The sequence below is a fragment of the Neovison vison genome, chromosome 4 (genome assembly GCF_020171115.1).
Source record: "Neovison vison isolate M4711 chromosome 4, ASM_NN_V1, whole genome shotgun sequence".
Classification (NCBI taxonomy): Eukaryota; Metazoa; Chordata; class Mammalia; order Carnivora; family Mustelidae; genus Neogale; species Neogale vison.
In genome coordinates, this window is record NC_058094.1 from 185,428,918 (window position 1) to 185,451,201 (window position 22,284).

General features: G+C 45.2%; 1 protein-coding gene, 1 long non-coding RNA gene and 1 other non-coding gene across 4 annotated transcripts in view; 1 reads left to right on the forward strand and 2 right to left on the reverse strand.

Annotated features, from left to right (window-relative positions):
• Window positions 1-4,204: 4,204 nt before the first annotated feature.
• On the forward strand, window positions 4,205-10,868 carry LOC122904954. Its single transcript, XR_006384289.1, has 5 exons — window positions 4,205-4,220; window positions 7,957-8,106; window positions 8,996-9,218; window positions 9,921-10,015; window positions 10,795-10,868. It is a non-coding gene; the product is annotated as an uncharacterized LOC122904954 (long non-coding RNA).
• The window catches only part of NOD1 (nucleotide binding oligomerization domain containing 1), a 67,837-nt gene continuing 55,881 nt past the window's right edge, over window positions 10,329-22,284 (reverse strand). For both annotated transcript variants that reach the window (XM_044246311.1, XM_044246312.1), the window contains exon 13: window positions 10,329-11,332. In XM_044246311.1, coding sequence (XP_044102246.1) covers window positions 11,260-11,332 — 73 coding nt within the window. In that variant the 3' untranslated portion in view covers window positions 10,329-11,259. The remainder of the gene's footprint in view (window positions 11,333-22,284) is intronic.
• On the reverse strand, window positions 18,414-18,542 carry LOC122905790. Its single transcript, XR_006384463.1, has one exon. It is a non-coding gene; the product is annotated as a small nucleolar RNA SNORA24 (small nucleolar RNA).

Sequence of the window (22,284 nt, forward strand, 5' to 3'; positions counted from 1 at the left end):
ATTAGTTACCTTTAATACATACTTGACTACCCTGAGTTTGTTGTCCTCATCACTAGAAAGTAGATCTGTAGTTTTTATTATTCTTGTGTTTTTTCTCTGCTCTATTCTTTCCTGAGACTGTTAAATATGAAGGTGCTTAAGGAAAGTGCTACCAAGATAGCTCTACATTTCTTTTAATTTTTAAATTTTTTTAAAAAGATTTTTTATTTGACAGAGATCACAAGTACGCAGAGAGGCAGGCAGAGAGGGGGGTGGGGAAACGCTCCCTGCTGAGCAGAGAGCCCAATGCGAAGCTCAATCCCAGGACCCTGAGATCATGACCTGAGCCGAGGGTAGAGGCTTAACCCACTGAGCCACCCAGGCGCCCCATCTCTACCTTTCTTAAGGTGATAAGATGTGAGGAGAGTGGCGAACATGTTCTAGGAGTCAGTTCAAGACAAGGTCGTAGTTGAGTTCATCCAACCCTGTCAAACCCTGTGGTCTATAGATCACTTTAGCCATTTCCCTCAAAATCCAGAGAAACCACAACCAAACAGATGATAATGCTGACATGGTGGCAGCATTTCCCTGGTAGTACACAGTTTGCATCAAAGCAGAAAATCACTGTTTCAAATGTGATGTGAGATAGGCCATCAAGTGCATCCCTTCTTCTTGAATCTCTGTCAAGATTAGATCAGTCTTGTGCTTTTGTTTTGTTTGTTTGTTGAGTGGAAACTTTCAAATGTATACAAAAGTAGAGAGAACAGTGTAGTGACCTCCCGTGTCCCCATCTCCTAACTTCAGCAGTTACCAACTCATGGCCAAAAGACACTCTTGAAAAATACAACTACAACAGTATTATCATATATTTGAAAATCAGAAAAATTCTGGAGCTTGTTAAAACATGCTAAGGGTATGGCATTGGAGGGAATGAAGCAAAGATCTATCTATGTATGTGCCATATAACATGAGAAGGGAAAAGAGTTCTAACCTCTGAAGTCTTGGAGAAGGTTCTAGTTTGGCAGGTCTTCTTTGACATGAAGAGCTAGACCCTGTCTTTCTGTCCTAATAAGTCCCCTCCTTTTTTGGTTAACACTGGTTTGAGTTAGACTTTCGTGATTGCACTTGGACTTGTCATGACTAATGGTACTGCTCTCTGGATAGCTTAGTGTAACTCCTTCTCGTCATATTCTGATTTCTCACACCATCCAACTTAGTAACAGTAATAAAACTAATAGCTACCATTTATTGAATGCTTATCATGTACCAGACACTCTTACTGAGTGCTTTACATTTAATCTTTATAACAACCTAACAAAAACAATTATTCCCTGTGTTGTAGATTAAGAAATGAAGATTTACGTGGATTAGGTTCCCTGTGTTCTTGTTGTGCCTTGAAAGCTAATAAAAGTCTGTAGCATCAAACTATGAGTTCATCAGGCTGTTCCTCACCTTCCTCTACTTCCCAATGAAGTAGACTCCTTCATTGCAGTTAGGGTTGGCCATGTGATTGGGCTCTACCTTTGAAATGCGAATAGAAGAGATACGCCCTGTTTCTTGAATGGATCCATAAAGCTTCCCATGTGCTGTCCTCCATGCTCTCTCTGTGTCTGCTCTTTGGATTATGGTGCCTAGGTGACCTTGGCAGCTACACACCGAAGATGGCAAAAACTGCCAGCCTGGATCCCTGAGTGACTGTGTTTAGCAGAGCCCCCCTCCCACCCATCTGAAACCTTCTTGAACTGTTTCTAGGAATGGTAAATTTCTATTGTATTTAAGCCATTGTGCATTTAAGCTCGCCTTCCTTAATTTTTATGTATTGTTTCAATGATCCTTCACTGAGTAACAAACTTCCCCAACATTTGGTAGCTTAAAAGCACAGCCTTATTAAACTCCCTGTCCTGAGATTCAGAAATGCAGGCTGTCGCCTAGACTTGTTCACAGGGCTCCAGCCAGCAGCTGGGGCAGCTGGCAGCATTGCCTCAGTTGCGCATGTCTGGAGGTAAGTGCTGGCTGGCTGCTGGCTGGCCCACGTGTCTCTGGCAGCTTTGCTTGAGATTATTCACGTGGCAATGGAAGGCTTCCTAGCAGCAAGGGAGGACAAGCTCCGATCTGCAAGCCCCTTTCAGGCTCCTGCTTGCATGTGTTTGCCGGTGTATCATTTCGTGACCCACTGCAAGTCACATAAGTAGAGGGAAATGTGGTTTATTGGAGAGCATTTGCGCCAAGTCTACCATACATATCATAGTAATAGTGCACAAGTTGGGCAAATCATTCAGATATCTGTAACACCCTGTTCACTTACTTGATTATCTAGTCCACTGTGAGGCTGTTTTCATACTGAATCAAGTTCTGATATCACTGTTGGTTAGAATAAAAATCATACTGATTTTGTTTCACAATTACATTTCAGGCCTATAAAAATGAAGTATTTACTGATACATGATAAATGTAGTTGAGTAGAATTGGCATTTAAATAAATGAGTCTTAGTCATTTGTTTAAACCACTATAGTGACGACATTTTAGCTTACGGTCCAAATTAAGGGGGCCCATTGTACCTGAGGTTTAATGGGTCACTGTCTCCTCATCTCTCCCTCTGGATCGTCTTACCTCTGTTCCTCTCTGGATTACTCTACTGGGTCCTCAGTAATAGCAGTTTGGTGTATGTGGGTGAACACACCAACTGGAGCTAGACCGCCTACGTTGGAAGGTCTGCCATCTCACTGCGATCTCTGGGTGAGTTACTTTCATCTCTCCGTAGCTCAGTTTCCTTGACTTCACAGGGTTACTGTGGGGGGGCGGGGAGAGTAAATATAAGTGATTAGAACAGGGTCTGACATATTGTGAGATCCAAAGAAGGGAGTCTGCCACAATTCCAGTAAACTCTTGGTATCCTTGACCTCCTTCCTTCAGTGATGTTCAGTGATGGTGGGCCCTGGAGTCTTCTGCTGAGGAGGGACAGTGAGGGAAAGACTGTTAAGTGCTGCTTACTTAATATCTTTCTTTTTGTCTTTCAGAAACAAAAAGAATCAAAAGGGGCAAAAATTGTCCCGAGAAACGTTTCCACATTTAGAAGAAATACATTCTACTCTACTGTTTTTGGTTCCCTTCCTTCCGTAGAGATGATTGTTTCACAAAGTCCAGCGTTCACCTTGGATGTTGGCAGTGTGCCAGCATCCTCCTCCTAGCCTCACACACCCATCACTCTGCACCTCACCCTGGCCAAGCCCTGCTTCGCATGAGAGCCTCTGTGTCTCTTCTGTGCTGCAGGCCCTGGTCCAGCTCACCTCAGCTCGGGAGTCTCCAGTTCTCAGTCACCACCTCTCTCTATGCGTGTATATATATACCTGTCTCTCCCTCCCAGTTAACACTTACTTAACTGGTTTTACTTCGGATGAAGTAACCCTCCCTAGATTCCATATCCCCTTTGAGCACTGTCCGGTCTTCTCTCTTTCATATATTTCTTGAAAGATACCCTTAATCCAGTTACTTCTCGCCCCATTGCAGTCTGGCTTCCCTGCTGTCGCTTACCAAGATGGCTGTTACCAAGGTGACCTTTAACCTCCATGTCACCAAATCCATGAGCATTTTTCAGGACTAATCTCACTTCGACCTTACAGAAACATTCCGTGTTGACTGATATCCTTATTGAAACCATTTTATTGGCCATCAGCTCTCTGCTGTTCTGTGGATGGTAAAGTCTTGTGTCTCTGACCCTGGAGTCTTCTTGTGGCATGCCAGCATCCGTGAAGCAGTCTAATTGGTTAACTTGTAAATAGGGTAAAATCAAAGACTAGACATAGCCATTGTATTCTTACCATCCCCCAGAATGCCTGGGATAAAGTCTGGTGTTCAGTATTTATCTGTGAGAGGGAGGATTGGGGGAGGGAGGGAGGAAAGGAAGGGATGGATAGATGGATGAGCTTTCTCAGCTCTGCTTAAGATGTTGCAGGGATCATACGCTTTCAAAAGAGCCAGATGTGTTCTGGAATTTTTCTGGGGTTGTGAAGGAGATGGCTGAGTAGGAGGAGCTAATGTAAAAAGTAAGCACGCTGGGGTGGGCAGAGGCTTGGGTTCTCTGGATCTCTTGGATGGGCTGTGAGGGTAAGGGAATTAGGAAGTGAGAAAGGGAAGTGGGACAACAGCAAAGGCAGATTTGGTCAGCCTTAGGTTCTGCCCGAAGGCCTGGTGGCAGTCTCCGAAATCCAGCTCTGAAGCTGCTGGTACCAGAATGCTTCAGGTAGGAAAGGTTCCTGTGAGGACAGTCTGTTCGTTCCCCTTTGACACTTGGCACTCTTTTAAACAACACGAGCAGTGTTTTTGCACAATGATTAAACTTGGTTCAAGACAGTTATAAGAGTGGAGGAAAGAATAAAAATGTTGTAACTACTAAAATTTATTGGATTGGAAGCTGAATAATGTGTATAAAGGCAAATGGTCTTTAGGGTGACAGTGGAGTTCTTGGGGATGGCAAGGGTCATAAGAATTATCTAGGATTTGACTGGATCAAGCATTCTCAACTGGGAGGATGTCACCCCTAAGAGGGTGAAAATTGGTTCATGTGGGACCAAAAAGAACTTGGGTATTCAATGGTGTGTGCCCAAGGGGCCACAAAGAGAAATACAGTATAACTGTGGTATTAGAATTTCATGGTGGGAAGAGGGATTAGGGGGGGAAAAAAGTCTAAAAAGTCTCCTTGAAGGGGCAATGATGAACAAAAGTTGAGAAACACTGGTCTAGATGATTCAAATGGAAGAATGTTGTTGATCACCAGTGGGTCCTCCTGGGAAAATGAATTAGAAATGAGTGCATTATCTTGACGGAAGGAAAAAGACCTTACACATTGCCTAGGAATGTGGGGAATAGAAAATCAAACCCACTGGGAAATACGAAAGCAGCAGTGGGCGGCCGGTATATTCCCCACAGCTGCTCACTAGATGATGAGCTGCTGCCACCATAGACCTCAGCGGCCAGGACGCCAGGCTGATGCCCTGAGACACACTGGGCTGGTTCCCGGGCAAGGTGATAGGAGTGGCCAAAGCTGGTGCAAGTCAGGAGTCATGAATTCACCCACCCAGGAGTCAGGAGTTCAAGTCAGGAGTTCACCGATTCGATTTGGTTTATTCCCTTCTCTACCTCCCCTGCTACTCTCCTCCCTCATTCATTTCTTCAACAGTAGCAATGTTAACGAGCAAAAGTAAAGAATGCTAGAGACAGAGAACCACGTGCTGACCTCAAAAAAATGACCTTCAGACTTAATGACTGTAGTGGGGAAGGCCAGAGAAGACACTCAAATCATAATGTAAACAGACTTTTGGCCTCTCTAATCCATGTTTCCGGATATGATAGGGATACGGGGTCCTTGAACAAAGTAAAAAGACAGTGTCAAGTATAAGAAACGGTTCTGATCCCATAGGTGTTCAGCCTTGGAAATGGCTTCTGGCCCTAGGCTGCTTAAAAGTCAAGAGCTTGCAGTCGGTCTGAATATGGAGATACTGTTTTCAAGGGGCTCTGAGGGACAGGAAGGATGGCCCAGCAGAGGCCCCTCTTCTCTCTTGCCTTATCCCTGGTGCTCATTAAGGCCATAGGAAAAGGTTCTGATCAGACAATAAGAGTTACTGCTTCTGGAGCCCATCCTACTTGTCAGGTACTATCTTAAGTGCTTTACATAAATTAATTTACTCCTCTAACCCCACACCCCCTCTGAGGGGAGTACTAGTATTACAATAGGAAGCCCAAGCACAGAAAAGCTAAGTTGCTTGTCCAGAGTCACACAACTCCTGATAGCACTGAAATGTGAACCGAAATCCTCACCACCCAGAGACTTGCTGTACTGTTCTTCACCGAGCTGTGGGGCCGACTCTCTGCCTTCCAGTGTCTTTGGACACAAGGGTGAATGGGCTTAAAATGAACTTGCTTTTAACATTATGTATTTGGTATGGGGTCTTAAAGAACAATGTCACAGGCCCCTAGCTCTCTGGATCCTTGGGAGCCACTGGCACAATGGAGTAATTATTTGCTGGATACATGCTGCCCTCTTGTGATGAAAACCATCCAAACAGGAGCTATTCAAACTCTCGGGAATGCCCCCACTTACTTCCTTTGGCCCAGATCCGTGGTTGGGGGATGGGGGATGAGTGGCCAATGAGGAAGTTGTTGGCACTATAGAGTCAGACTCATGTCACCGAAACTTCTCCAGGGTCTTCCTAGCTTTGTGACTCTCAGTGAGGTTTGAAAATGTGACTCCAGCGTCCTGTAATTCTTAGCACCAGGGACACTAAAGAGACCCCATCTGTGTTCTTAGGGTGAGCGTTTTGTTAAGTTGCCCTAGTGGATTGGGACCAGATTTACCAGACTTAGCAGGAAGAAGGTCAGTTGCAGAATGAACTGAATGGCACAAACTACCAGAACAGAAGGAAAACAACCAGACAGGCCTGTGTTCTAGCTGTGCTCTACCAGTAAAACACTGTGCGACCTTAGGCAAGTCTCTTTTGCTCCAACACCAGTCTCCGGGATAGTAGAGTAGGAGAATTGATCTGAGCTCAGATTCTCAGGTGTTGCCAGGTGTGGCTTTCTACATTTGCCAAAATCCCTTTCCTGAAGGGTTTTGCTCCCTCCACCCACCACGCACACATTTTTATACACATCTTGATTAGGACGAAGACCTACACCCATAGTCATGGGTTCTCAGTTTCCCTCATTCATGAAGTAATTCCTGTTTCGTAGGATTGTTGGGAAGAGGTGGTTTCCATTTGAGTCAGTGTAATGGGTATAGTCACACTAGGTCTGTTTAGCAAAGCAAGGACATGTATACACATACATAATATTTTTTTTAAAGTAAGGAAAACTGATTTTGAAGATAGTGATACCTACACTAATGAATTATTTTCTTGCACAGTACCAGTTGCAAACAGATGATTTGTGGATGATTCATTCTTCCCGGAAGTTGTAGCGGTCATCGGTGCCAGTCTGTAGCTGGCAGTGCCTAAACACTGTTGAGGGTCGGGGTCCAGGACAGGGTCATAGGAGACAATGCTGGCTTCACATTACATTGTCCTGTAACTTTCATCTGCTTCTAAATCATTTGGTACACACCTAGACTTTATGCGCTGACATAAGTTGAAAAAAAAAATTTCATAGCAAGAATCTTTGACTTAATAATCCTACTCCAAAGAAATAGTCCTAAAAATTTTTCTACTTCCACAGAAACGTTTTATGAAATAATCACCACCACAACCAATCTGGAAAACTGGATTTCTAATATTTGGTGCATAATTAAGCAAACCAACAGAATACAGAGGATCCTTATAAAGCCTATGTAACAATGTAGAAAGTGAACGTGAGGACACCATGGTAGATGAAATAAGTTAGTTACAAAACAAAACCACAAACACAAATACCATGTGATTCTACTTAATGAGGTACTTAGAATAGTTAAAATGCTAGAGACAGAAAGGGTGGTTGCCAAGGGCTGGGGAGGGAGGAGAATGGGGAGTTCCTTAATGAACCTAGAGTTTTAGAGTTCTAAGAGAATTCTGGAGCTGGATGGTGGTGTTGGCACAACATTATGGATATATTTAATACCATTGATCTGTATACTTAAACATAGTTAAGATGGTAAATTTTTTGTGTATTTCACCACAATAAAAAAAAGTTGGGGAAGATGTCACAAAGTAGGCAGAACATGGGAAGATGACACGTAAAAATTAAAGTAACTTAGTACTGTGTCATTTATAAGCATTATTTTAAAAAATTTCCTCTAATATTGTGATTACTGTTTCTATAACAAAAGCACTGGCAGAAAAAGTCAAGGAAAAAACGTTGAAATCTTCTGATATTTTGTTATTTAAAAAAAAACAACAAAAAAAAAAACCAAAAAACCCAAACAACCAGCCACGTAGTCATGAGAAAAACTTGCCTAACATCCTTGCACTTGCTTTATCATTCACTGTTGTTTAAAAAATTTCTTGTTACAGATCATCGGGGGCCCATAACCTTTTCAGTGTTCAGTGCCTGGAAAAGTTTTAAGCTCCTCTTGCGTGCAGTCGGTTGCGTTTTAAGGCTGAGAGAATCGGGCAGGGATGGCCCCGGGGACACAGCGGTGCTGCTACAAGCACATCTCTATGGTAACGCGACCTCCGCCACCTCGCCCGCACATTCCGTTTTCATTAACATCGCCCTTTCTGGACCTGGGCTAATGATCGTGGTTTTGCCTTTCAGCTCCAGGGTGAGGGTCTTTTTTTTTTTTTTTTTTTTTTTCCTGTAAGGGAAAATTAGTTCCCGGAAATAGACGTGGCACACCTGGAAGTGGACCGAAAGATCCGTGAGCCCCTGCCTCCAGTGGGGGAGCAGAGGGGGCACCCGGCGGAGGCTCGCGGGCTCTTGCTCTGTCCTACCGCCGACAACGCGGCCTCGCGTCCCTCTGTTGTGTGAGTCCCAGGGCAGCGGTAGGGCTCTTGGGTGACAATGGTGAAGGCTGACAGCTGTGCCTTTCGCTGGCGAAGCTAGACTGTTCCCAAGCTGCTTGAAGTGGAGTATTCTTGAACCTGACTCTGAGAACTTCGGGCCCATAGGTGACCTTGTCAGGAAGTTCCCTAAGCCTTGGAGCTGAGAAGAGAACCACCTGGGTGTCCCCGTGAGCGGAAATGAGCAGCGTTGGTTTCACGGTGGCTAGTGACCTGTACTGGGCGGCAACCCCGCTTTCCAGCATCCGTGTGTCTGATGCTTACATTTGCCCTGGGGGGTGGAGGGACATCCCTAGGAGGCCCAGCTTTCAAGACACAGATTGAGATTCCGAGTCTTAGCACCTGGCCCAAAGCCACCTGGTGACTCCACGTTGTTGTTTTTTGTTTTGTTTTGTTTGGGCAGGTTCCAAATCAGCCCAGACATGCCGTGGTTGCAGGTCTGAAAAAGAGGAGCTGTCGTTTCTCCCAAAACCAACCAGGGTGTCCTGTGGAAAGAAAGAGTCCTGTCCTACGTTGTGGAATTTGTAATTTCTTTTTTTCCAACTTTCAGTGGTCTTCTTGATGAGGAAAAGTCTCCACCTCTCTGCACAGAAGCTCACCAGTGAATAATGGAGAGCCCTTCCAACAAATTTGGAAGAAATAGAAACTCTGTCATTCACCATCTAGAAGACCAGAAGTATTTCCAAACAGAACTTAAGCCAACACCGCTCAAATTCTAATATCCTTAGAGGCAGCAGTTTTAATCTTGATAATCTGTAAAAGCAGTACATTTGGTAGGTTCTAAGTAAACATTAGTCTCCCAAAAGTTTAGCTTTAGTGGTTTAATGAAGTCTGAATCTGTCCACTGAGAAGTATTGTTCTACTGAGGAAGTCTGAAGTCTGCCCTAAGCTCCCCTAGCCTTCAGCTCACCACGTTCATTCCAGACCTACTGCCTAGAGTCTCTGTAGGGAGGGAGTTGCTGCCTTAGGGGGTGACTCTTAGGTAAATACTCAGATCTGGGGTGAGGGGAGGATTGGCTCAGAGCTATCAAAGCGGCCCATTAGGGGAGCAGCCACCATGTGGCTGAATGACTGTACAGGATTTTCAGAGCTAACTTCCTCAGTTGCCATTTTCTGACAGGGGCTGCTGCACAAAACCAGACTGGACCTCTGAGAACTCAAAGGACTGTTGGAAGGCTCCTCCCCATCCCTTTCCGTCTCATGTTTGGTCCTTATTGGCTTGGTGCCTCTTGCCACAGTGGGTGACAGGTCCACTCAGCTGTAATTGCCACAGAAGGTAGTGGACATCGAGCCTGGCCACCAGGGCCTACCATGGCATGGTGGTGAGGGACTGTGGAATTTGGCCCATGCAGTATATCCTGGCCCCAGGCAACACTGACTGTTTGCTCCTCTGAGAAGCCAGCAGTATGGGTTCAGAGGTCAGGTAGAAGAAAAGGCCTCAGTTGCGTCCTTGACTTTTTTTGATCCCTTGGTAGGTGGAGAGGCCTGCAAAGGACCATAATGATGACACCTCTGGCCTGCCTTCAGCAGGCTCCGCACAGCACCCCACACCAGGGTGCCACCCAGCAGAGTAAGTATCTCTGAAAGGAGTCAAGGCAGGGAGGGCAGGGATCCTACCATGCTTCTCAGGCAAAATTTCCTTTAGAAATTAGAAAATTCTAATTAGAAGTGTTTTCAGTACTTTATTTTTTTTAAAGATTTTATTTATTTTTTTGTCAGAGAGGGAGAGAGAGCGAGCACAGGCAGACAGAGAGGCAGGCAGAGGCAGAGGGAGAAGCAGGCTCCCTGCTGAGCAAGGAGCCCGATGTGGGACTCGATCCCAGGACGCTGGGATCATGACCTGAGCCGAAGGCAGCTGCTTAACCAACTGAGCCACCCAGGCGTCCCTTTTCAGTACTTTATTAAATGACTTGGCAAAAGAACAATTTATCTGGTAATATGACCACCCTCTCCCCCATGTAACATCCAGCACGTGCCTGCCACGATGGTCCCTGTGACACGGTCTCCTAACAGGGTTCTCAGCAACCCCCTCAGCCTTAAGTCCAGTTCAGTCATCCTCACAACTGCTCTGAGGCAGGGAGAGAGACACTTCCCCTTCCTCAGGAGGGCAAGAGACAGAGAAGCTTCTGTTTGGATCCCAGGGCCACAAAGACAAGCCAGGCCTTACTCCTTTTGGAGGATGGGCACAGGTTCTTCCTCCTGGTGCAGAGCACTTGGGCCCACCCTTATCAGCCTTCCTGAGGAGGTCAGCCCAGCATGAGAAAGCCCCAAGCAGAAACTCAGCGTCACGAAGACCCCACCCTTTCGCTTAGACCTGCTAAGAGAGCACCCCATGATCTCTGCCAACAGATACTGAGACCCAAGGACTAAAACAGAAGCCTACAAGGAGCCTTCGACAAAACCTTGGACGTGTCATATCCCAACCCTGTGTGTATGTCAGTTAATCTGTAGCTGTGAAAGGTGGGCCGGCCGTCAACCTGTGGGGAGGTACTGAGGAGCAAGAGAAGGTTCCAGGTAAAAAAACAAAAAACAAAACAAAAAAACCCCACATGTTTGTTGAGCACCTTTTCTGCCAGAAGTTTGGCACTAACTCTCTACCATGTCCTCAACTCTTCCATGGGGACAGTATGACTAACTCGCTTCCCTGGTCCTGAGGACCAGTTCTGAACTCAGTCTTATTCCATGTCCGATAAAAAGATCCTGGATATGCGTCATGTCTCTTCGTGGCGTAGTTACAGTCACTTAAACGGCTCAGCAGGCACACTCGTGCCCTGTCTCCTCCCCGGGGCGTGGACCCCACACGTGGAGGCGGCCTCAGAAGCAGATGATCCGCTTCTCGTCTTCAAAGACTTTGGCCTCCTCTGGCTTTATCAGATTTCCATTTAGGCTGTTGGAGAAAAACAAACAACATAAGTCAAACAGTAGGAACTTGTGGGGGCCTCGCCAGTACGTGTTCTGACACTCGACTGTTCAAGTGGCCCTGAAGTTAGGGGACGTGCTCCGTTCGGACACCCGTGTGATAATACTACTCCTTTCCAGCTATTGTCACTCCCCAAACTGGCTCTCACTAAGGTCACCAGTAGCCTTTAGGAACCCGAACTTAAAGACATCGCTCAGGCTTGGTCATCTTCTCCTTCACAGGCGTTTGGCTGTCTTGCCCTTGGCCTCCGTGAAACACCACGCTCACTTGACTTGATATTAGGCTCTCTGGCTTTCTCCTGTGTCTGCCACTCCGTCTCAGTCTCCCCTCCCCTGTTCTCCTGCATGTCGTCTCTAAATACTGGCTTTCCTTCAGGCTGGGGGAAGGGCCTATCAGCGCCCCCCGGCGATCTCATCCCTACCTCAGTGGGCTTGCAGCCCAGACCTCTCCTGTGTGCCTCCACCTGCTGAACACGTGCCCTTCGATGCCTCCCAGGCACCTCAAGGGGGCCACGTTGGCCCAGCGCCCCTGGCTCAGTGTCGAACCACTCTTTGTCCAGCTGTGTAAGCCAGTGACCTGGGGATCAGCCTTGACCCCTTCCCTCCTCCTCATCTTCATACTCGGTCTATCCCAGAGTTGTGTCTTACTCTCTAAACACCCCCAGCATGCCTCCCTGAAACTTCTCCATATCTTCACCGCCACCATGGTGGTCTGAGCTCCACCATCGCTTTTCTGGATCACGGCAGTACCGTCTGGCCTCTTCATACCCATTTTCCTGGAGGAGCCAGAGTGGTCTTTTTATAAAGTAAATCTGATCATATCCCCCTCTGCCTCAAACCCCTCTAGGACTTTCCATTGCTTTTAGGATAAAGACCAGAATATGTAATATGACCCACAGATCTCTTATGGTCTAGTACGCCCCAAGTCCTCTGCCTCCCGTTGTCCCTTCTATACTATCTGAACCCCAGGAGCACAGCGACATGTTGCTGTTCTTCAAGGATACTATGCTTCTCCTTCCTGCCTCACAGCCTTTGCATATGCTGTTCCCTCTCCCTGGAACACTCTACCCTGCCCACAGCTGACTGACTCCTACTCATTCTTCCTGGCTCAGCTTAAATGCCACTTCCTTAGGGAGAAGTGCCCTGAAACCTCATCTGTGTTTGGTTCCCTTCCTAGCTCTCTCCTGTACAGCACTCGTAATGAATTGCTTGAATGATTTTTCCCGTTATGGTGCGTCTCTCTCACTGGGGTAAAGCCATGGATGAGGGCAGGTCTGTTGGGGTCACCCTGGATGGTGCTAGCACCGTGCCTGGCACTCCAGCCTTGTTAGTCAGCAAATGAAGATGCAACACTAAGAGGCTTAGGGACACAGCAGTGACCACTGATTGTGTGGGTTTTTGCTGTTAAGAAACAACCCGCAGACCCCAAGTGTTGTCACTGAGGTAAAGGCCCCAGGTCAGTCAATGGAACTCACTACCTAATCAAACTGCAGTTCGGCCACCCCAGGAATACAGCCTTTAGCCAGGCAACCTGACCAGGAAACTTTCTGAGCCCTTTCTGCTCCTTAGGAGTGCAACCTGGCCTACACAGTGCATTTCTGGCTAGTAAATGCCCCTTTTTGAATGCCTTCTCTGCCTTTCCAAAACCTTTCTCTTGTTGGGCTCAACAGAGCTCTATCTGCTTGCTAGACACATGCCACCTGATGTGTGAATTATTTAACTAAAGCCCATCAGACCTTCCAATTTACATGGTTGAATTTTGTTTCACAGCCGTGGTGGCAGCCCTGGGATCTACAGCGAGCTCCTGACGACCCTGCAGGGACAGGGAGAATCACAGGCACTGTGTCCCGCGAGCCCTTCCGCGTTCCTGTCTTTCTTGCTCTTGCCCGGGTGCCACCACTGGTAAGTCCTCTTGGTTTCTCCTCCCCTTTTTGCCTTCAAGATACCAATCTAATTGGCTTTCTAGTCCAAGGTGAGGGGGGTTGAGGGGGCTTTCAGGGAGCACCCATCCTTAGCCCTGGGTTCAGCCCACCAGTCCACGCTGGAATCACTTCCCAGGTCCCACCCACGGTCCTCATTTACTGGGCTTTTGCTGCTTAAGTCCATTCCCCATTTCCAGTCCACAGTCCCTACCATGGAGGCCACTGGGTCAGTCCACGCAGGGAACTGCCTGTGCTGGGCACGGCCTTCCCTCTGCCAGTCTGGGGAAGCACTCTGTGGTTGGTTACTGCTGGTGTGTTAAAGTGCGCATCTTTGTCTTGTTTTGTATAAACCAAGGCTTAGCTAAGAGGATCCCTAAATTCTAAAGAGTCAAACATACCGCCTTCCAGCACACCTGCTCATTTAAGTCTAAAACCCATGGTGCTGGGAGCTGGGAATATCTGCAGAAATGGCAAAACTGTACTAAAAACACCCTAGCAGTATACCAGCCACAATGGGGAGCGTTCCCAGTAGACAAAGTCATTTGAGAAGCGCCATGGAAGGCCCCGGTTCCCAAAGCAAACAGGGTGCGTGTTTACATGGGCAAGCAGAAACTCCAGAAGGCTTCAAAATTTCAAACTAGTGTCATTAAAAAATGAATTAAAAGATTTAACAAAAGCCTCCCGAAAATTAAAGGTATGAGGACCTAAAGGAAGTCAGAAGAAATATCTGTTGCCCCCTTTGTCCTCTGAGCACGTGTGCTGCTAATTCTGTCTGCGTTGCCTTTCCTCCTCTGAAACCACCACCAGAAACAAAACTGGCAAGGTACAGGCCTTACAGGTACCACCCCTGCCCCCCATCCTGGCCCCTCTGAGTTAATGGAAGAGGAATTTTTTGGTAAACTGTTGGCGCCTGGGTGGCTCAAGTCAGTTAAGCATCTGCCTTCACTGGCTCGGGTCACGATCTGGGATTGGTGACAGGTTTGGGGGCATGTCCTGGGATTGTGCTCTGCTCAACAGGGAGCCTGCTTGTCCTGCTCCCTCTGATGCTCCCTCCGCTAGTGCTCATTCTCCCTCTCTCTCAAATAAGTAATAGCTTAAAAAACAAATAGCTAACGGGAACCTCCAGCAGACAGCAGAGCCTGCACAGGGGACCCTGGAAGAACTGGGGGAAAATGCTTATCAGAATCGCTTCTGAAGGTGCCTGCAGTGCCCAGTAGAGAAGGGAAAAGAAAACCGTACGTTGCCCTTTTCTTCCTAAATCCAAACCCATCGTTCACTGATGCCCTCTCTCCCAGGGGGCCAGCTGTCACCCTCTTCCTTGTCTCATTTTGTGTAACAGGCTTGGCTTTCTCCTGGCCTGGGATGTGCAGGTTATTCTTTTAGTTGTCTGTGGGAGGGACTCTGGATTTGGGGAAGATAATATCCTTCATACCCTGTTTTGGGAACCCATCTTAACACCCAATAACCCAAGGGTTATTCAGTACTGCCAGAAATCTCTGAAGTTCAACTGTGTACCCAGAGGGAAAGAAATGAATTGGAGATAATGTAGCTGGGATCGGTGGGCTGATCTAGGATGTCATTAAAGTTATAGCGCAGTTTGAGAAATTGGGAGCAACTGTCCTTACCTTACTCCCCCCCCCCAAAATGAAAGTCCGTTCTAGGCACAACTCAAAATTCACCTATTCATGTACCTATTCGGAATCTTCCCTCATTTATCTCAAAGACTTGGGAAACCCCAGTCCTCCTTGGAGGAACTTACATCCTTTCTCTGTCCCTTGAAGTTATACATTCATCATGTCTTTGAAATGTAAACACAGCCCACAATCAACTGAGATGGAGGGAAAAGAGGCCTTTTTATAGTACAGACTGCTAAAAAGGGCTCTTGTGCTCAAAGTCCAGTACAGTCTCCTTAAGCTTGATTCCAGGGACAAATAAAAGTCTTACTTAAAAAAATCCACAAATTTTAGTAACCATAGGGTCTTTGCCTCTGTGTGTATTTTTAAGATTTTATTAGAGAGAGAGAACACAGACGGAGAGGGAGGAACAGGCTCCCTGCTGAGCACAGAACCTGATAGATGTCAGGCTCCATCCCAGGACCCAAAGATCATGACCTGAACGGAGGGCAGATGCTTAACCAACCGCCTCTGTGTGCTTGTATATAGGTGTGTATGTCGTAAATGTGAGATATTACTAAAATCAATTTATAAAAGAGCTCTAGTGAATTGGTTTTGTAGGGGCTAAGGGCAGGCTGCTCCACTGTGCCTTACTGATTATTTTAAATACAATATATAAGAGACAGCCTGTACAAGAAGGACCCTCAGACCCTCCTCTGTCCCCCTGAAAGCAGAAGTAGTATCTCCCATGTGAAAGGCACCCTTCCTGTGCCAGGGAGGTACAGACATTCTTATCACCAGACATAGGAAATTTAGAGCCAAGAAAAATGTATAGACAACACTTGTTAATGTCTACTAATTTAATATCACACCCCAAATTCTGCCTAGAATTCCTTACAAATTGGAGCTCCCAAAGTTAAATTTTCTTTGTTCTGTCAATTCCTCATGAATTTACTCCTTGCCTCTAAAAACTGGTCGTTTCTTTAGGTCTCAAGCTTTGTGTTTTTTTCCTCTGGTTAATCTGATTTTTGTAAATGTAGCTCTTCGTCCCACTGGAAGAAACTGAAAGGTAGAGGAAGAATTCTTCCTTCCCTCTGGCTGGTGTAGTTGGTGAATACTCATGCTCGCCCTGGAGCTGTTGTTGCACAGAGATCTGGGACAGCTGACACACACACAGCCAGCAGAAGGTAAGGTTTCTGACCACACCAGCCTCCCAGCTTCTCTGTCTGCAGGGTCTGGTGGTACTCTTGGGTGACTGATCATTTCCTCCCAGAGATGGTCATGGTTTTCTTTCTTTTGTGTTGAGGGTCACAGGAAGGAATTCTCACAGGACAGAATGCAGGCTTCAGTCCTATAAGCCTACTGTGTAGCTGGCCTCATGGACCGGTGAGGTCACAGTTCCCCTCAAACCAGGGTCTCTTTAGACAAACTTTGCTGTAGGTTAATATGCACGTGAGGTAAAGGCTGTTGCTAAAGAAACATCTTGGAAGCCCAGGCTGCAAAACTGGTGGTCACGCGTCAACACTTAGAAGCTGTTACAGTGCTTGTCCTCTAACTCAAAGACCCCCAGTCAGGATAAGCTGGTCAGGGAATGGGTTAGATGGGCGCTCAGTCCCCCGCCAGCCTCAAGAAAATGTCCATGCGCCAGGGTATGCGATAAACACTACACAGTCCCCAAACTCAAGGCAGGGCCCTTCTAGGTATTGGCTTGGCCCCCAGAGACCCAAGGCTTAGGCAGGGCTATTAATGCGAATATAAAATTCTTCCTTTCGTCTAGTTCTGTGTCCTAAGAGCTTGGCTTTGTGACCCATGGGCATATTTTCGCTGGTCTCCGCCACTTGGAAGAGCACGCTTACTGGGGAGCATCTTGCTGGCCAGTCTAATAGGCGGGGGACCCGAGATACACAGTTACAAGCAGCGTGCTCTGTCTGGCCATGCCAGCTTTCCGGGAAGTTTGTCATAAGAGGTCCCAGCCCATAAGGGAGAGACCTCTGTTGCTCCTTAGTGCTGGAGAAATCTTCCAGTAGCACCTGCCTCATGTCACAGATAGCAGGTCTGTACTAGATGCATCCCAGGCATCCTCTGGGAGACCAGAGGCACAGAGAATAGTCCAGAGACTATTCTCATGGCCTGTACAAGAGGGTGGTTGCTTTCCCAGACTATTCCTGGGAGTAGGTTTTTGGATCACAGGGGCTGCATCATCTATGCTTTCTCTAGGGACACCTCTTAAGTCTTGGATTAAGCCATTAAAAGACTTATGACTTTGAGTCACAGTTGAAATTAATAGGATCCATTTGCTCAATGTCCAGACATTAGATCCTTTAAATTGGCTACTTGAAAGAGAAGAATTACCTATGAAGAGCTCTTGGTTGTCTTATTGGTATAATGGCTAGTCTTGGGGATTTCCTTGACAAGGTAAAAGAACAAACATTAGACTTAAGACAGATGAATGTCTACGTCCCATGGAAATTCCCCTTCTTAAAATCCAGCCCAACCTCTAGGTTCAAAGTATACAGACTACTCTTATAAATGCTGGAAGCCAGAAAGTGAATTTAATAGAAGCACCCAGGACAAACAGGATGGCTTGGTTTACCGTAATCAACCTCTGTCCGCCTCAGCCATTTCTATAGACTCACCTTTGCCAGGTATATCCTGGACCACGCCCCCTCCTGCCAAAAATTCATGTCCCCCAGACAACTGCAAATCTTTTATAAAGCCCTTTTCCCTCCATTTTCAGAAGATCCTACCAAGCTTAGAGAAACATTAAAAAGATTGGACTATTCACAACCTCCCCTTCACAGGGGAAAGAGATAACCAATAAAATGTCTCCTAGGCCCTCCTCAGTGGTCAGAGCAAGCCTGACGCTGAGGGGCTAACAGAGGGGGAAGGCTTTTGTTAAAAAGCTTTATACAGACTCTACAAAAGATAAAATTCCCCTTGATACAAAGAAGCAAATTTAGTTAAAAAGGTAAGCCAGTCCCTTGACATTCAGGCTGGAATCCAGTTCTTAGGGGGAATTAAGTAAAAAAAATCTACTTATCTTTACCAATCTCCAAACCTCAGCCATTCATCTCAAAATATTTGTGGATATTATCAAAGGTCAGTATATTGGAACAAAATTGCCCTGCACTTGAGGGAAGAAAAGGTCATTTCTTTTCCCCCAGAGGAATCAAGCATTTTATTTAATTATAACAAGGAAGCACTCACTTATTCTCTCCTTGAATGCCATATTTAAGCAGAAATAATATTCAGGCCTCTTTTGAAAATACTCCCCTACTAATTTCCAGAACATTATTCACCATTTAGGACCCAAGCCACTGAGATTTAAAATCATGTTTGGCAGTGTACCACAGGGCACTAAATAAATAAGCCTCCACCCACATTACTCTGAATTTCTGAATATCTTGTCCCATGTTCCGCTACCCAGCAGAACAACTGAGTTTCCTAGAAGTATTTGAACAATAGCTAGATATGTACCCAGAATCCCAGCACCCTCCATGTTTCCAAAAGCGAAGAGGTTACCTGTGCAAGTCAGAATCTAATGCCCGTTAAGTGGTGACAGCTTTGCCAGTAAATAAGAATGTGCTCTTCCATGGCTAGGAAGGAAGACTGCCACGGCCGACAGGTCAAAAAAAACGTCAATTTTAAGTCAATTTTAACTACCCCAAAACTCTTAGGAAAAAAGACTTATTGCATGCTTGTCCCTTTAAATCATAAATCTGGTCATGTCTTTGAAATATGAACAGAGCCCACCATTGCCTGAGGCTGAAGGAAAATGGGAAGGGAAGAGACCTTTTCAAAATATAACCCAGTAACAGACCTCTTGGGCCCACTGGAGCACCTCTGATAATGAGCAGATATGCTCCAAATCGCCACCCTGGACAAAACTTCATACCTTCCCTGTACATTTTCTACCCCCATCTTCTCTAGAACCTAGGTAAGAACCATTCTTTGAAATGCAAACTTGAGAGGGAAATTTTTCATTAGAAAAAGAGAGAGGGGGGTGCCTGAGTGGCTCAGTGGGTTAAAGCCTCTGCCTTTGGCTTAGGTCATGATTTCAGGGTCCTGGGATCAAGCTCCACATCGGGCTCTCTGTTTGACGGGGAGCCTGCTCCCTCCTCCCCACCCCGCCTCTGCCTGCCTCTCTGCCTACTTGTGATCTCTGTCAAATTTAAAAAAAAAAAAAATCTTAAAAAAAAAAAGAGGGAGATACTTGAAATTGGGTCTGTAGTAGCTCTACAGACACAAGTAGAACCAGAAGCTGGAAGATTTTGTTTGCCTCTGGTCTGTTTGTTTGTATGAGTATCCATGTATGTTGTAAATGTGAGGTATTTTCTGTACTTCTGGATGGTATGGCTAAAATTAATTTGTAACAGCTTGATTTGGTTTATCTGAAGGCAGGCACTGGTAAGAATTAGGCATTCTAAAACTCAAAGCTCAGGGCATGCCTGGGTGGCTCAGTCGGGTAAGCATCCGACTCTTGATTTCAGCTCAGGTCATGTTCTTGGAGTTGTGAGAGGGAGCTCTGGGTTGGGCTCCATGCGCACAGGGGAGTCTGCTTGAGATTCTCTCTCTTTCCTCTGTCCCTGCCAACCGCCAGCCCCAGTTCTCTCTAAAATTAAGTTCATATGATCCGGGAAAATACTTGGTATTAAAGCTTATTTGAGATTATTGGTTTAATTAAAACAGACCTGTCTTTAGAGTTATCAGCGTTAAATATAAAACTTTTATCCTGCCTGTGTTTACTGAAAGACAAATGAGCTTCATGTTTTCTCTGTTGTAAAATCTGTCAGAGAAAAACCAAAACAGAATAATGGTTGAGTCTGTCTAATGTCTCATCCAGTTTTATGGGTAGTCCAAATATAATTAAGAATAAGTAAATTAAATAGATGTAAATAAGATTAAAAGGTTTCTAGCTAAACTCTTTTTTTTAAAGATTTCATTTATTTGAGTGAGCACGAGTTGGGGGCAGAGATAGATGGAGAAGCAGACTTCTCACTGAGCAGGAAGCCCGATGTAGGGCTGGAGCCCGATGTGGGGTTCAATCCCAGGACCCTGGGATCATGATCCGAGCCAAAGACAGATGCTTAACTGACTGAGCCACCCAGGTGCCCCTCCAGGTAAACTTCTAAATAGCTTCCAAAATATTTCTGGTGGTAACCCAGAAATTTAAAAACTTTAAAGCTTTGTTTTTAAGCACAACAGCTTTAAAGTTTTGCAAAATTAAATGAGTTGTTAAATTCACTGAGTATTTAGAGGCACCTGGGTGGCTCAGGTAGTCAAGCATCTGCCATCAGCTCAGGTCCTGATCCCAGGGTCCCAGGATAAAGTGCCGAGTCTGGCTCCCTGCTCAGCAGGGAATCTGCTTCTCCCTCTGCCTCTCTCTCACTTGCTCGCTCGCTCTCAAATAAATAAAATCTTCAAAAAAATGCATTGAGTATCTAAATTATTTCCAAGCAAGAAAAAGTAATACAACGTTACATATTAATATAGATTTATCTACTTCTACCTTTAGTTTCTCTGTAGAAGACAAATTTGGGTCTGTTAGCAAAACCTCTTTTGTGCTGTTACACTATGAAGAAATGCATGTTTCTAAATTATGAGCTGTATTTCTAATTTGCCAATCTAAAGAATTCTGGTGTAATGGTTCACAGCTGTTTACTACTTAGTTTTCACTAGAAATTAAGGTTTCTAAGAGTAACAAATTCTAATAAATTAAGCCTACTGAAAAGACAAGACTAAGGTATGTGTTTTGGGTTAGAAAAAAATATGAGGAACAGAAATACCTTTTTTTTTTTTTTTTTAAAGATTTCATTCATTTATTTGGCACAGAGAGAGAACACAAGTAGGCAGAGAGGCAGGCAGAGAGTGAGAGGGAAAGCAGGCTCCCTGCTGAGCAGAGAGTCTGATGCGGGACTCGATCCCAGGACCCTGGGATCATGACCTGAGCCGAAGGCAGAGGCTCTAACCCACTGAGCCACCCAGGTGCCCCAGAAAACATTTTTGTTGAAGAAAAAGTAAGTTTGTCCAGAAGTTTAAAAAAAAAAAATTGTAGAAGGTTTACAGAAATCTTTGAAAAGAAATTTTCTGTGTGGCCAGTATGGGTAAGATGAGGATAAATTTAAGTAAATGAGTAAAAGTATACTGGTGTACAGTTAAGAGTTGTTTTCTCCTTGTTAAAAGGTCAAAGTTTTCTTGGTCTGCTCTTACTAAGAAATTATAAACAAAAGTTTTTCTTTACCTTTAAAGTTATCTTCCCAGGGGTGCCTGGGCGGCTCGGTTGGTTAAGCATCTGCCTTATGGGGCTTCTGGGATCAAGCTCTGCACAGGGAGCCTGCTTCTCTCTCTCCCTCTGCCTCTCCCCCAGCTTGTGCTCTCTAATAAAATCTTTTTAAAAAATAAAAGTAGGGGTGCCTGGGTGGCTCAGGGGGTTAAAGCCTCTGCCTTCAGCTCAGGTCATGATCTCAGGGTCCTCAGATCAAGCCGCGCATGGAAGGGGGGGGGTCTCTGCTCAGCAAGGAACCTGCTTCCTCCTCTCTCTTTGCCTGCGTCTCTGCCCACTTGTGATCTCTGTCAAATAAATAAAATCTTAAAAAAAAATTAAAGATATCTGTCTAAAAAACAAGGATTCTGTGTTTTGCCAAAATAATTTCCTATGTTTATTAGGTCTTTGATTACTTAAAAAAACCCAAGTCTTAATATTAAAAGGACTAAATTTTGCTTACAACTGTGTAACCTTCTGTATTGGCCTTTATAATCTTTTATTAACACTTCAGTTAGATGGATAATTATTGTTTCATGATGATTCATGATCCTATTTAACCAAATGTCCAAACCTTTCCATATTTTTTCACATACTTCCCACAATCAAATTTCTAAAATGAAGTCTTCACAACCACAATCTAACTGAAATTTTCCAGAGGACCCCTTGCACATTTCAAAGATCTCATGAGTAATTAAACTCCTTAGGTTTGTGTGTTGTGTTTAATCCCACGGACAACACTGTCAAATAAGTGCTACCAAACTTGAGATTTGTGTAGATGTCCGTTAGCAAAGTAAGGATTCTAAAAATTACATAAAACTCCACAAACAATCTGATATGTCCTGGCATGTTATTAAAGTGTTCTAGGTCACAGAAATAACCAAATTTCCTGCCACTTGCATTGTAATAAACTCTAATCACATCTTTAACCATGGCCATTTTAGAAACTTTTATCATACAGTTACTCTTTTTTACTGAGATGCTTTTACGAAAGCCTTCTGCAAATGTATTTTTGTCTTCTGTGAGACTCATGGAAAGACTTCTCAGTACAGGTCTCTGATCATCTTCAGCTCATAAAACTAAACTGGGTAGGAATTTCCAGAATGAATGGAAGAACTAAATT